We start from the raw sequence: 12189 nt of genomic DNA, 5'->3' as shown, positions 1-12189 counted from the left end.
TCTTCCCATGCTGGGCAAGGAGTGTTGGCTGGTAACTCTAGATCTCAAGGAGGCATACCTGCACGTCCCCATTCGACCAATTTGCAGAAGATACCTCAGATTTCTTGCAGGATCAGAGCATTATCAATTCTCAGCATTGCCCTTTGGCTTATCTACTGCGCCCAGAGTATTCACAAAATGCCTGGCATCAGTAATCGCCCACTGCAGACTACAGGGAATCCAAATTTACCCATACCTGGACTGCCTACTACAAGGGGACAACAAAAGCAAGCTGACAATAGATTTACAAAGGGTCATTTACTTGCTACAAGCACTGGGATACACAGTCAATTTACAAAAATCAAGGCTGATACCATCCCAAACAAGGACATTCCTGGGAGCGAATTGGACACTGTAAAACAAATGGCATTCCTAACCGCAGAAAACAAAAGAACTCCCCTCTTTACTTCTTGGCTCTAACAAAAAAGAACAAGTTAACAGCAAGAAAAGTCCTGCAGGCCTTGGGCTACATGGCATCATGCATAATCTTGGTTCCACATGCCAGACTACATATGAGAAAACTACAGTGGTACCTAAGGAATTTATGGTCCCAACACAGGCACAGCCTAGAAGCAGAAATTCCACTAATCCCATGCCTAAAACAGGAGTTCCTATGGTGGGCACAAGCATGCCAGTCAAACCCAGGCCTACCCTTTCACAGCTATCAAGCAAGCCAGACCATCACAACAGACGCCTCAGACCTAGGATGGGGGGCTCACATGCTGGACAAATGCATACAAGGATTGTGGACGCAGGATCAACTCCACCTGCACATCAACCTAAAAGAAATGCTGGCAGTAAAACTGGCAATCCAAAATTTCAGACCATTTCTCAAAGAGGGCCATTTGATGATAAGATGATAAGTGACACACAACACCACAGTCATGTGGTACATCAACAAGCAGGGAGGCACTCATTCATACCCCCTATGCAGAATGACTTTGGAGCTTTGGAACCTGGCACTCAGCTACAACATCCAGTTACAGGCAATATTTGTACCGGAAAGGACAATACTCTAGCAGACATATTGAGCAGAACCACATCGGATGCCCAATGAATGGATGCTACACCCGACATCTTCAAGACCATCTCAAAGAAATGGGGAAGGCCACAGATAGATCTATTCGCCCTCTCAATCACCAGCTCAAAAATTCTGCACAAGGACATTCCACCCACTTGCATCGAAAGTGGATTGCCTCTCCTTCCGCTGGAAAGGTCTAACAGCATATGCATTTCCACCTCTTCCCTTGATACACAAGGTATTACTAAAAATCAAGGAGGAACGTCCAAGGATAACCCTGATAGCTCCAAACTGGCCAAGACAACACTGGTACCCATTGCTGAGGAGCATGTCTCGGGGCAACATGTGGCCAATACCCCTGATGCCTTTGATGTTAACTCAGAACAACTACAGCATCTTGCATCCAAATCTAAAAACGTTGCAACTGAATGCATGGAACATCACATAGCAGCAACTAACCCAGAGCTTTCCCAAAGGGTTAAAGACATTATCCTTGAAGCCCGCAGACCTTCAACAAGAAGGAACTATGCAGGAAAATGGAAAAGGTTTGTCATTTGGAGCACCGAAAGAGGAAAAGATGTGTCAGTTATAGATATGGCTAACATTCTGGAGTACCTGGCAGAGCTTCTACATACAGGCCTGTCCTATTCCTCCATCAAGATTCATGCATCAGCTATCTCAGCAGAATACAGCTTTGATCCACCTGTCTTTTCACATCCTTTACTCAGGCAGTTCCTCAGAGGAATCAAGAATGTAAAACCTCCAAGGAAACCACCATTGCCAGCTTGGGATTTGAACTTTGTGCTAGAAAAATTGACACTCGCACCTTTTGAACCAGCAGCTACAGCGGACCTACAGCATCTATCGTGGAAAACTGCCTTCCTACTGGCAATAACCTCAGCAAGGAGGGTCTCTGAGCTTCAGGCCTTAATGGCAGTACAGCCCTTCCTAATCTTCCACCAAGATAGAGTGTCCATGAGGACTAATCCTACGTTTATGCCTAAGGTGATATCCAGAGTGGCATTAAACCAGGCAATCCACCTACCTACCTTCTTTCCCAACCCACAAAACAGAGGGGAAAGATGCTGCATTCTTGGGATGTACATAGACAGTTACGCTACTACCTGACAGAACAAAAATAGCAGAAAACTGACCAGCTTTTTGTAGCCTATGCAACAGGAAGGAAGGAAAAGCTATTTCCAAACAGACAATCTCCAAATGGATAGGAAATTGCATACGATTCTGTTACTCCTTCCATGGAAAACCAATTCCACAGTACATAAGGCCTCATTCTACAAGGGCAACAGCCACTACCACAGCCTTCTTCTACGGTGGTGCAACCAAGGACATTATTGAGGCAGCTACTTGGACCATCGTGCATACATTTGCCAAGCATTATAACTTACCTTTATACTCCAGATCCGGAGCAGGGTTTGCCAGTGCTGTGCTGCAAGGGATCCTAACCACACCATAAACTAATTTTTCCTCCTCCCCTAGTTGGCTATGGTATTCTACCCAGTTGTTATGACTGCAGATGCATCCATGAAGGACATAGTACAGTTTTGTACCTACCATAAATGTAGATGTCGAACTGGATAGCATCTGCAGTCAGGATTACCCTCCCTCCTTCCCTCTGTGGTACTCCTAGGTATCTACCCTCCAAATAGCTAGCTAGTGGGGGGAGTCTTATGGTGTATTTGTTTGTATATATGTGCATACATGCTTATTTTTGAGTTTGTTTTCTATCCTTTTGGAAACATTGGCATTTATCCAAAAATTAGCCTTCCAGGAAGGGCAACTGGCATCTGGGGCAAGAAACACTGAAGAAAATGGCGTCGGCTGATGCTTTTATACCCGGAGACCAGCAGAGATGACGTTGGGTGAAGTGCGACATCAGCCGGGCCGACCCGGACTTTTGGAATCCGGCCGACTGAAGGGCTGCCTGACGACAGGACAACCCTGTTGTTATGACTGCAGATGCTATCCAGTTCGGACATCTACATTTATGGTAGGTACAAAACTGTACTTTCTCTGACCACCATGTACTTTTACATCTTCAGAAGAGAGGATGAAGTCCAAAATATTATCTTCCCGTGCTGGGTTACAAACAGTGGAAGTAGTAATGATAAAGTAGCGTGGTCAAGATTATTCTCTGCAGTCATGTCATTCTAGTCATAACTTAATAAATTCATACCCCCCGCCACCCGAGACACAATTTGTGCAGATCACACATTTTTGTTTTCAGTTCTTAACATTTTTGATATGGGGACATATATAAACATGCAAATTGAATGTTAGACTCTCCAGTGGATTATAATGAAGGTAATCAGGGCTGACATTTTGTTAAACATCTTTATTAAACCTCTGCATTTTAAATTGTAAAATGAGTATACATACATAAATGGAAGATAAACCATAGTAACATTTTCCATTGTTATTGTCATACTTTATTGTATACATTTTCTTTTTAACAGTCTGAATTCATTCCAGTATTACTTAAATTGCTGAATTCCTGCCTTCACTTAAATCTCAGTCCTCCTCCTGAATGTTATTCTTCATGTATCGTAACCACAAATTCCATTTATTTGTATGAAATTTGCTCTTTCCTTCCCTTTTCTAGATTCCACTTCCAATTCTTTTATTTCCTTTACAATATTCAGTACTCTATTTACAGCTGGTTTAGATTTTGATTTCCCTTTTCAAGTAATTGCTTTTATGTCATCCAGTAGCATTAAACTTGATAAGGCCATTTACCGCTCTCTTCCCCACCACACCTCCAGCTTTTGTTAAGTACCCAAGGAAAACTCCTCTGTAGTGTTTTTGTGGGTATAACAATAACTCTGCAAACACATCAGTACAAAAATCCTAACCCTCTGGACTTTCTTGCATACTCGGGAGCTTTAGAGATTTCTTCGAGTTGTTCCTTTGTAACTTGCCTTTCCATCATCTTTTTCCAGTCTTTTCTAATGTTCTCTGATTCGGTCTTGTAATTATACAGTATTCTATATGCCTAACTAAACATTACCTTCTTAACAGCAGCTTCTCTTCTAGGCTTGATTGAAAATTGTGTTGGGTACAGTCTTTCATGATGTCACTCCCCTATCTTTTTTCCTTTGCCTGTACTGTATTAGGAATGGAATGCTGAGTATAACAACCCTCTGCCTCAGTGCTTTACTCCTGAGCAAGTTACCAGGCTGCACATATTCTGGCTAGCATTCATCTGGATTTGCTCTTTAGGATGCCTCAGAGCAAATATCTTTCCCAATGATTGTTCATTGACACTTCATTAGAATACTGTCAAACCTATGATGATCATTGCAGGCATCAATTAGTAATAAGGATAAAGATAAGATGGTTTTAAATGTGTTTACAAAGGATTGTGTGAGAGTCAGAAATGGAGAAAGCTAGGAGTACCTGAGGAGGAAGAACAAGAGCAAGAGAGTTGCATAGATTTGTGGAAGAAAATGGCAAGGATACATAAAAGACCCAGTTTTGGATGTGGAAGATGGTATCCAGAATGCCATATGGACAGTCCCAAGTTAGAGCTGGCTATCTTCAAATAATGCTAATCCAACTAGAAGATGGTGACACTGCATACTACCGGAAATGTGTCACAGAATTGTTGGCCAGTTTATGCTCTGAGAAATCTGGATCATGAATTATGTTTTAATTGCTAGCAAACATTGACAACTACCATCTAATATTGGTAAAACATTTAGAAGTAATTAGGGTAGATATGCCAGTGCAACTTGAACAAGAACTGAGAACTGGATGCATTTGGACATACCATGTACAGGGAATGTGCCAGAAATTATCCTACAGTATACTGAAAATTAAAGTAGGTAATAAAGAGATAATCAGGAGGAGATAATTAGGGATGAATGGTCACATTTAGGACGTTCAACTGACACTCTTAGGAGCATATTATGAGAGAGCAGAGAGAAAACTGCCTCCTAAAATACTTGTTCTAAGGAATTTCTAGAAGAGAATAAAAGAAAAATCCCAGAGCTGGAGAGGGAGAGTCTGTAAATTAGGGAGTGTCCTATTTATAGTGGGTGGTTCAGGGAAAAAACAGGCAGAGAGCAGCCCATAACATGGGGGGAACTGTAGGAGAAGCTGGAAGAACACAGTCGGAGAGAAGCCATCTGTAAACTCTGGAATGGAATCAGTATCTCGCCTGCCTCATAGGGCCCTGATCTTAATGGAATAAATGAAACAGAAGACAGTTAACTTGGTTGAGAAATAGGGTAGTGAAATCAACTTGACAAAAGTTAAAGGACTGCTGCAGCTTACGTGAAACATGCCCCTTACCCAGAATTTTTTTCTTTGCCTAGAGTATGATCCTCATAGTTACACATATTCAAAAAAACATGATTTAGCACTTTCTCCCACTCTGTGGCATTTCTGGCCTAATCTGCTTTCTCAGTGCACACTATGCTGAGGCTGAATGGATTCTCATGATATTTTCATTAGGAATTTGACTCCTTTACTAATACATCACTTTAACTTGTATATCTGAAAGTATTTTGCTAAAGAAAATAAACACAGGAAAGTTACCTACAGCTGTTTTTGTTATCTCACACCTGATGAGATCACAATGCTAGTCAGGCTTAACATTCACAACTCTTGGACTCATTATTTCTCTTTCGTGGGGCCTTAAACTTATAAAACCTTTTATAGTATGAACTGGTAACCAATGACTTGCATTGTCAGTAATTACCCAAGCCTTGCAAGCCAGGAAATGTGACACTGGCTGTCTCAGGGAAAGAAGGAAAACAGGCAAAATATTATCTCAGTTGTTTCTTTATCCTTTTGCAAGAACGTTTCTAATATGGAGCAAAAACATATGTAGAAAATATAGGCACCACTGCAGAAATGTCACTGAGCTTTTTACTGATGATTCTCAAACTCAACACAATTTCTTACTACTTCCATTTTCAGTGAATAGGACTTTGATCTAGTAACACAGAGTAGGTCATTGTAAGCTCATGCACTGTGCCGTCTCAGTGCATCATGGGCAAAAAATAACTTTCCAAGAATATAATATTATGTCAACATGTCTGCCAACGAGGCCATTCTGGGTTAGGAAAAAAATGAAATTGGTAATGACCACGTTTTGTGGTGCTGGCAAATGTGGCTTGTGTAGTACTTCATAGCAAAGTAATATATAATTTTTTTTGTAACTTTTTATTATGGTCCTTTAAGTAGACCTAATCTTTAATTCCAATGTAGGCATCCAAATCAGAAGGACAGTGGAGTTGAAGCTACTGATGCGTAAAGCAGATCCAGTACTAAAAGAGATTTTAAATTAAAATCAACAAGTGCAAAGCCAAAACTGCAGCTGTTTAAGTAGCTGATTGAATTCACTAACTGTATCCAATTATCATTCTAAGTCAGTAGTGCAGCTCTGACTGCCACTGATTGATATATGAACGCATAGCTGGTAAATAAATTAAAATCAGAAGTTCAAAGCCAAAAGTACAACTGTTATGAAGATGGCAGGAAGACATCTGAAATCTGCTAAAATCAGTGTTCATACTCACAGTAGTTCAACTCAGTGACTGTCACTGAAGGATGTACACTGTTCCCACCAAGTAGTAATAAAAGTTTAAAAGTCATTAGGGCTCAACAGAAAGACACAAACTGCTGAAAGTTAAAAAGTAAAATCAGCAACATTGAAATGAATTGTCCACAGTAGCAGCAGTTGAGAATTCCTCATGAGCTTTACTTGAGCTATGAACACTTCGAGGGAAAAAGCAGCTTGTAAAAGATGATTTACATGTTACTATCTGTGTAGCTATCTAAGCAGGCAAAACTACAGCTGCAGTCAGGTCTGGACAAGGAAAGAGTTGTGGTCATGCAGGAGTACCTAGGCTGAAAGCAAAAAAGCTGGCTTTTTTTTTTGCAATTTGACGTTGCTGTCAAGGGTGATGTTAGTGCAGTCCTCTAGGTTTTACTAGGGAGGGGAGTTTCACCAGTTTCTGAGGCCATATACTGACGAAATGCCAATCTGGATTCTGAGAGGAGTGGCTCTATTTATCATAGGTTAGTACTAGGAAAATGATCTGAATGACCAATGAGAGTCTAGCCTTGCACCCTAGGAGTGTAGTGAATAGATTTATCTCCATTCTTGGTAAGGGCCATATTACTAATCCCAAGATTAAATATATTTGAACCCATCCACAAGTTAAGATTTAACTTTAAAGAGGTCAGATTGTTTGACCTTTTAACGTGCAAGTGAAATTTAAGATTACCAATGTTTATATTTGGAGAAAGCCTAGTAAGATAGGGTCTTTCATAGTCTTGAAGACAAGACAGAGATTTTTACATGGGGGTGTGTATAAGTTGAAAAAAAATGAGAAAGATTTTATTTATCTGGGTGAGTATGGGAACCAAGCCCTTTATTCTCTTGGTTAAGAAATGTTGAGATGTTTCAGGCTGGGTTACTTCTTGGGAGAGATCCATACCAAAGGATGTGTTGTATTCATTGAGCTAAGAGGGGACGAATACAGGAGGACCGTGATATCTCTTGAGCTGCAGTGTAGACCAGGAGATGCACACCTTTGGTAAACAATTGGACAAAGTAAAGTGATTTTCTTGCTGTAATTAATATTTGACAAAGAGCAGTTCATTGCCAGTGAATGTCCCTGGAGTTTGTGTCATTATCAGTCTTAAGCAGGGTTTCATTGTTATGATAACCAGTGGGACAGACTACTTTTCTAGATGTAACTGCTCTACAGTTTTGCTTTGAGGCCTTGGTTGAAAGATCAAATGCTGACTCAGTCCAGACTTTTTTTTTTTTTTTAAATAATACAAGTCTGTAGGGGAGTATTTCATGGTATCTATTTGGCAAGTTATCTGTAGGCTTGGCCAACCACAAACCATGTAAGTCTGTATTCATACCAGAGAACTAGATTCTGAGGAGAAGGAGACCCAATACAGAACTAAAGTACTCTACTACCGAATAGTATAGTTGATGAAAAGGTGCCATCAACTCTCACTCTGTTAGATCTGAGAGCAGTCTTGCAATGTATTGAGTGGTAATGGGACTAGTATTTAAACTGGTAAGCTTATCAGTAATACCCGCATACAGAATTGTGTTAACCACCTTAGCAAGGTTGAGATAAGTGGCATGGAGTAAGTGACTTCATCAGTGACATCAGTCACTCTGACCAAAAATTCAAACAAACTGACCAGGATCAAGAGTTTGAAAGTTACTAATTTCATTAATAATACCCCAGACTTAAAAATGTTCTACTATTGAAAGCATATTTATATTGATAATAGCTATGTGGTTGATAATTTCCATGGTCAGTTGAACTGTCACATTTATGCAGAGGCCGCACAACTGCTGTTTTCCATGATTCAGGCACATCTCCCTTGTAGTGGCTGAAATTAAAATGTTTAAAAATGGGTTCAACAATAAATTGTGCTGCAAACAAAACAACCTGCTGTATTATGGGGAACCCATGTCTGAGCCAAAAGATGAGAGCAACCAAAGGTTCTAGGGTATTCAGGTAGGCTATTTATTTCGACCTATATAACCCTAGCCAAGTGGTACATTGGCTTTTGCCATAAAAAAATTATTTTCCTGTGCCCCTTTCAAGAGCAGCCACAGAAGTGATCCCGAGGGTGTTCCTGTCTCCCATCCAATCATCAAGATTTTTCTTGAAGGTGCTAATGAGAGCTTTGTTTGATAGATAGGTAGTTTGTTCCAGAGTATGGGAAGTCTCTGAGACAGGAATCTATCCCTCTAGCATGTTCTGTTTATTGGTGTGGTGATTTGGGTCCCTAGGTGTAGCTGGAGCCAGTTAGGATTTCTTTAGGTGGAGCATGTCCAACAGCTCAACAGCCTGGGCTAGCTTTTGTATGTTACTTTGAGATCACCTCTGAGTAGGCGTGTCTCGACAGAGTAAAGCTGGAGTTTTTGAGACTGTCTGCATAGGCATCTGTTCTGTGCTGGTAATCCTCTTTGTTCCAGTATTTCTGTGGCCTTTCCAGTTGTAAAATGTCTTGTGAGGTACACATACCAAATGGGGCTGGAGACTCTATAATGGGTCTAATGAGATGAGTGTGGGGAAGAATGACCTCTTTTTTCCACTGGATGAGAAACCTTTTTGTGATTGGGTGTGCCGCGTGAAGGGATTTCCCTGACTACTGCGACTGTGATTATCAAAGGAGAGAGGTCTGTCCACCTGTGTCCCAAGGGTCTCTTATCACACTTTCGTGTTTAAGTAGACTACCGCCTATAGACTAGTTCATGGTACAAGTTTTACCAAAGATGAGACAATGCACTTTGGCATCTTGAGCTTGAGGCCATGGCTTTGACACCAGACATCTGTCTCAGTGAGGGCCCTTTTGTGGGATTATGTTATCATTGGGACGGATTCATGTGGCTCCTAGTTTTCATTCATAACTTTGTTTTGTGTAAAGACCTTCTGTGTTAGCCCTGTACTGAAGTAGATGCACCAAGGAAGGGACCTAGGACTGAATCCTGTGATTTTCCACTTGTCGCATGGTCTGAAGTTGGATTTAGAGTCTGCTACTTTCACAGTGTGGGTTAGTCATTGAGCTAGTTGGCAACCCATCTTCTGACATAGGGGTTTATAAGTTTGAGTGATATTGTCTGAGTTTCCCAGAGTTGGGGATGGTGTTGTTGAAAGCCTTGAGATCTAGATGAGCTGTGTGTTTACCCTTACCCTCATCACCAGCTTTGGTGACTGCTTCAAAGAGAAGTCTATCAGGTTTAGGAGACATAGTCATGACTTTACAAACCAAACTGGGTAGGGTCCAGTCCAGGAGGTGCAATGTCATTGTTTCCAAGGTTCCATGATGATAAACTCCTTAGCCTTGCAGACCAGGCTGCGTCAGGCTAATGGGGTGTGGTGGTGGCTGGGGTCGTGTTGGCTCCCCCCCTTTGGCATAGTGGATGCTGTGCCATGCAATAGGCATTCAGTGGGCACAAAGCCTGAGTGAGGCTATGATTGAACATGGTACTTAGGTGGGGTGCCAGTTAGTTCTGTAGTTCATGTAGAATGCATGTGGTATGTGTTGTCAGGTCCCATAGATGCTGCGTTCTTGGCTTTGGAGAGTGTTTTTTACCTGTGCAACCCGTGATTACAGGTATAGAGCTGGGCCCTTTAAGGAATGAGAGAGGGGTAAAGTTAGCACTGAACCTATCTGTCAGGATGTTGGCAATATCCGTTGGTTCTGTATATTTAGTGCCATTGCACTGTAACTCAGAGCAGATCTGTGTGTTGCCATTGAGATTCTTGACATAGCTATAGAATGCTTTGTGGTTGTCTTTAGAATCAGTGGCAATTTTGTTTTCGTAACTAGCTTTGGAGGATTTTATGAGTGATCTCAGCTTCTTACTGAGGCTGACCATGGAGTTCCTCCAATCATGGGAGTTTACTCTTTTTTGCAACAGTTTCTTTTTTCTGTTGTAGAGTTTGATTATAGCAGGGGACCACCAGATTGGCTTCCTTTTTTTGGTGGATAGTATCTTGGTTCTGTTAGGGATTGCAATATCCATGCACTCGTGTAAGTGCTTATAAAGTGCAATTGTATAGGATTCAGCAGTCGTTTCTCTACTGTCCATCAGCATGGGTGGTGTGAAGTTTGCCACTTCTGTCTTAAGAAATGTGAAGTTGGCTTTGGAGAAATTTTTTATGGTGGTTTCCTTAATGGGGGTGGGGGGTGGGGCTGGGAAGTGGATGTCTAGGGTGATTTGCTTGTGGTCGGATCTCACCAACGAGGAATTGACCTCTGGTGTGGAACACCAGTTGCCCATGTTGGTAATGACCAGGTCTAGGATATTGTTGCCCCTGGTGGGGGTGTGCATAAGTTGATCCAAGGCATTAGAATTTATGAATTCCAGAAAACGTTGAGCACAAGAGTTGGTACATGAGTAGTTTTCTAAGTTAATGGTGGGGTAGTTGAAATCGCCAATTATTAGGGTGTTAGGTTGTACCCTAATATTTTCCAGGGTATCAAGAAATGAAGAGTGGGAATCCTGGGGCATTGCGGTCTTGCCCAGAGTTAGTTGCACTTGGATAATCTCAGATGCATTATGCTGAGCAAGTAGCCTGGAGGTGTGGATATCCTTAATGAATATTGACACGCCTCCACCTTTAGTGCTTCGGTCCAAGTTAGGTGGCCAAAAGGTGTGGTATGAATTTTAGCCTGGTAATGCAGGGGTGCTCTCTGGAGCCTTGAACCAGGTCTCTGTCACTGCACAGATGTCGATATTCTCCATTTTAAGGAGTGCCTCGAGTGAGTGCATTTTGAGGTTTAGATGTCTAGCATTGAGTAGCATTACCCTCAGATTTTGCTTGCTTGTACCTGTTACAGTGGTGAATTTGTCAATTGAATCTTGCCTAAAAAAGGCACTATGGGGTGGCAAGATCCTTAGCCAGTATCCGGAATCCCAAGGGCAGCAGGTGCAGGCCATCTCTGGCAAAGAATCGTGGTTTGTCGATCATGTCATCCCAGGCAGACAGATACTGGATCCCCTTAGAATGACACCAGAAGCTTAGCCAATTGTTGAAGTCAATCATTTTGTCCTTGTACTGTGGTATCATTCTGGGTGATGGCAGGATGCTACTCAGGGCTAGGGTCATACCTGCCTGGGCTACAAGATCAGACAGCTCCTCCATGTCTCTTTTCTTGTAGTCCAGGGAGGTGCATCTCAGGTCCTTCACACCAACATGGACAATGACAGTCATATTTATACTTGCTATGGAGTGACCTGAGTGCATGATCTGTATCCACATGTAATGACGACTCAAAGGAAATAAACCATCTCTTGTGTATAACCAGTACTTCACACTTTATTTTTTATTTCTCTGTTTAAGAAAGAACATTTCTAGTGCTGCCTGTTTTGACTTGCAACATTTCTTGAAAATATATTGTTTATGATGCATTGACTAAATAAGCATATCTTTTTTCAGGTTTTATTCATATGTTACTTACACTGACATCTTTCTTGCAGAGGAGCTAAACTTTGTGTGGTTAAAAATAAACGAAAGTGTAAACAAGCAGAAACCCTCACACAGGATTACATTATAACACGTAAGTAGTAAAAATTTTAACTGTACTGCAGAGAATTTAACAGTATAAATGTGTAA

At 41.4% G+C, this 12189-nt stretch overlaps 1 protein-coding gene across 1 annotated transcript in view; it reads left to right on the top strand.

Annotated features, from left to right (window-relative positions):
• WDR70 (WD repeat domain 70) overlaps positions 1–12189 on the top strand; it is a 2546720-nt gene that overhangs the window by 2010043 nt on the left and 524488 nt on the right. Inside the window, exon 15 of the mRNA XM_044069907.1 lies at positions 12054–12133. Coding sequence (XP_043925842.1) covers positions 12054–12133 — 80 coding nt within the window. The remainder of the gene's footprint in view (positions 1–12053; positions 12134–12189) is intronic.

The sequence above is a fragment of the Protopterus annectens genome, chromosome 1.part0 (assembly GCF_019279795.1).
Source record: "Protopterus annectens isolate FY-2018-M chromosome 1.part0, PAN1.0, whole genome shotgun sequence".
NCBI lineage: Eukaryota > Metazoa > Chordata > Ceratodontiformes > Protopteridae > Protopterus > Protopterus annectens.
Note: the sequence above shows the minus strand (reverse complement) of the source record. Positions and strands in the feature narration are given on the sequence as shown.